The sequence below is a fragment of the Danio aesculapii genome, chromosome 14, assembly GCF_903798145.1.
Source record: "Danio aesculapii chromosome 14, fDanAes4.1, whole genome shotgun sequence".
Classification (NCBI taxonomy): Eukaryota; Metazoa; Chordata; class Actinopteri; order Cypriniformes; family Danionidae; genus Danio; species Danio aesculapii.
The window spans coordinates 33231299-33235356 of NC_079448.1; the positions used below are offsets into that span (position 1 = coordinate 33231299).

At 33.7% G+C, this 4058-nt stretch overlaps 1 protein-coding gene across 1 annotated transcript in view; it reads right to left on the reverse strand.

Annotated features, from left to right (window-relative positions):
* Window positions 1–269: 269 nt before the first annotated feature.
* gpc3 (glypican 3) overlaps window positions 270–4058 on the reverse strand; it is a 301002-nt gene continuing 297213 nt past the window's right edge. The window contains exon 8 of the mRNA XM_056471966.1: window positions 270–1382. Within this exon, the coding sequence (XP_056327941.1) occupies window positions 1207–1382 (176 nt within the window). The 3' untranslated portion in view covers window positions 270–1206. The remainder of the gene's footprint in view (window positions 1383–4058) is intronic.

Genomic DNA, 4058 nt, shown 5'->3' on the forward strand with positions numbered 1-4058 from the left:
TTTGAGTGACAGAGGTCATTGGCCCATGAACATTTTCTGCTTGTTGTAAAACTAATTCATTACTGTAACAAGAGTCAATTTAATCATAAGTTAATGCTTAAACAGCTGTCATGACATTATTTATCCAGATGTGGACCTTTTTGGATTCTCAGGAGTTATGGAAAATAAAAAATGTAAAACAGGAAATACGTTAGGACCATTGCTATTGTTTACATCCTTCGAAATAGTGAATTTATGCAACATAAGATTAATTTTGGGGTTCAGAGTCACAATATTTATTATTCCCTAAAAAATAAGTCATTCCTTTTGAGCGACCGATGAGTGGGCGATAACATATTTAACGTTACAGTTATCATTTTTGGCATGAACAAGACTTACCTCTCCTTTAATGCAAATGCTAGAGTGACCTGGGAAAGGGAGGGAGGAAAACAGGAAGTGTCAAGGGTGTCGATTTAAGGGCACACTTTAATCACACGATTATAATACAAGAAACGAGGGAATGACAGAAAAAGCAAGAGAGATAATGAGCGACGGAATCAAAGAGCGATTATAAAATACCACAATTTCAGAAAAGGGAAAGTCAGCATTCTAATAAAACCGTTTAAAAGCGTTTTTCCTGTAAATGAACTACAGCTGCGTCGAGGGTTTCACAACGACACGCCGAAGCCTTGATGTCCTCCGCTCCAAGGGTCATTTACTGCACAGGAAATGAGTGGCTGTGGAGAAGCTCAATCCAGTGTATGCATGAGAGATGCTAGAGCTTCAACATCTTCTCAGTCTCTGTCAGTCACGCTTCCTTCTCCTTAAGTGTGCCCATTCACTTACAAAAGCTGAGCCTCTTTGTCTTTTTAAAAAGCGATTTAGCTCCTTTTCCTCCAGAAGGCTTTGGCCTTTGTGTAAAACTGCATGTGTATAGCGGAGGGGAGGCGATGCTCAATGTAAAACACATGGCTGTTGTGTGGCATCCAAGCATGGAGGGAAACAACATGATTTCTGTATGTATAAATAATGCTGGTCATGCTGTTGGAGAATGAGTTTGCAGTCTGGCGTTTCGATGATCCTCACAAAAAATATAGAAAAGAAGAGGTTTATACAGTAAGACTCGAGGCTGAGAAGAGGAAACGTTCTTGTCCTTGGCCAAAAAGTCGTGGTGCTTTATGTACATATGGGCATCAGTAGCGTTTCTGGGTTTGAAGAATGGGGTCATCACTGAAGACCCAGTGTTATGAAAATGATGATGGTGATGGTGAAGATGAAGGCTGCAGTAGGAACGTGTGCTGCTCCAGGTATGGATGATCCGCCGTGTGCGTCTGTGGCCAGTCTGGGGGTCAGGAGCAACTCATGGAGAGTCAAATCATCAATTGCCAAGTTGTCCGCCAAATCTTTAAGAAAAAAAAAACAAAAGAGGGAGAGGAAAAATTATATGGATGGACACGCAGAATATATTTACAAAGTAAGTTGGAAAATTTCTACATAGATGACTGCCTCTTCATCATTCATTCATATTTAGTCAATCAAATACATTATAAATAATAAATCAAACTGCAGTCTGACATCCTTAATGAATGCTTCTTTTTATGATTCACATTTTGTATTTTCTTCAATAATTTAACAGTACTATCAGTTTACACATTTTTACATCTTTTTAATACCCCGTTCCCCTCCCCTCCCCATTAGATGTTGCTATAAATTCAGTAAATACAGATATACAGTTAAAGTCAGAATTATTAGCCCGCCTCGATTTTTTTCTTCTTTTTTAAATATTTCCCAAATGATGTTTAACAGAGCAAGGAAATTTTTACAGTATGTTTGATAATATTTTTTCTTCTGGAGAAAGTCTTAATTGCTTTATTTTGGCAAGAATAAAAGCTGTTTAAATTTTTTTCAAAACCATTTTAAGGTCCAAATTATTAGCCCCTTCAAGCTATATATTTTTTTTGATAGTCTACAGAAAAACCATTGTTAAACAATAACTTGCTTAATTACCCTAACGTGCCTAGTTAACCTAATTAACCTAGTTAAGCCTTTAAATGTCACTTTAAGCTGTATAGAAGTGTCTTGAAAAATATCTAGTAAAATATTATTTACTTTCATCATGGCAAAGATAAAATAAATCAGTTATTAGAAATGAGTCATAGGGTCCTATCATACACCCGGCGCAATATGGCGCAAAAGTGGATTCTGACACACCCTTAATGCTTTTACGCCCTGCGCTTTGCTCGTTGTGCATGGACCGTCAAAATAGAGCCCATTATGTTAAGAAACGTGTTGAAAAAAACTTCTCTCTGTTAAATAGAAATTGAGGAAAAAAATAAACAGGGGGGCTAATAATTCAGGGGGGCTAATTATTCTGACTTTAACTATATAATATTAACTCAATTAAAAAAAAAAAAATCACACATACAGAAAATTATTTTAGTAAAAAAAAATTATAATAACAATGTAACAATATTAATCAAGTAAGATGAATACACTTTTACGGTGTGTCTCACCACAGTGACCCTATTCATTCTCCAAAAATGCTAAAAATAATGTCCCCATCCATTTTATCAAGTAATCTATTTGTCATTTTTTTATATGCTGCCACCTTTCCCAATTCCGTAATCCATTCTTAAAATAATGGTGGATCTGCTGAACACCATCCCCTCATTATGATTTGCCTTCCAATCATAATACTTATTTGAATCCACTCAGATATCTTCACACCAGACCCCAACACGTTACTGAACATGTTACGTTACTGCTTCTTAAGGACTTTTTAGGGAATCAAACACATTTTGAACAATCAATGTAGTATTATTTCTAAATAAATGCCTCTAAAGAGCCAGTTCATATGATTAATTCTGCATTACCAAGTGTGGTTTAATTCCTAAATGAATGAAGTCATGAATTAAGTATTTTAGAAAAGTTCTATATAGATGACTGCCTCTTTATCATACATATATATTTACTGAATAAAATACATTTTACATATTGAATAAAATGCAATCTGAACACATACTGAACAATCAACGTTGTCTGATTCCTAAATGAACGACTCTTAAGAGCATGTTCATATGATAAAATCAACTACATTTTAAATAATGAATCAAACACATACTCAACAATCAATGTTGCCTGATTCCTAAATGAATGTTCATATGATTAAATCATAGAAATGCTTCCTAAATGAATGGCTAACAAATTGGCTCTTTTTAGTAAATCCAACACGTTTTCAAAAATTATCATAGTCAGAATACTGAAGTTATTATGGATGGACATGCAAAACATAGCATATTTACAAAGTCTTTGCAATAGTTAAATAGAATCATCATTAATTTATATTTAGTGAATCAAATACATTTTAAACAATGACTCAAATAACAATCTACACATGAACAATCAATGTTGCCTGATTCCTAAATGAATGACTCTAAAGATCCTGTTCATATGATAAAATCAAAGACATGCTGCATAATGATGTGTAGTTTGGTTCCTAAACGAATAACTTTTAATGAATTGGGTCTTTTTATTGAATCAAACACATTTACAAAAAATATGTAGTCAGAATACTGAAGTTAATATGGATGGCCATGCAGAATAAAGTATATTTACAGTTTTTTGGAAACTTCCACATAGAATGAATGACTCCTCATCATTCATTAATATTAAGTGAATCAAATACATTTTATACTATGAATCAAATACAATCTGAACACATACTGAACAATCAATGTTGCCTGCTTCCTAAATGAATGACTCTAAAGATTCTGATGATATGATAAAATCAAAGACATGCTGTGTAATGAAGTGTATTTGTTTCTAAACAAATAACTTAATGAATCAGCTCTTTTTAGTGAATCAAACATATTTGCAAAAACTTAGGTAGTCAGAATACTGAAGTTAATAGTGACAGGCAGAACATAGCTTATTTACAAAGTCTTTTGGAATAGTTTTACAGAATGAATGACTCTTTATTATTCATTCATATTTAGTCAATCAAACACATTTTAACTAATGAATCAAATGCAATCTGAACAACCACTACAGTCTGATACCTTAACGAATGCCTCTTAATG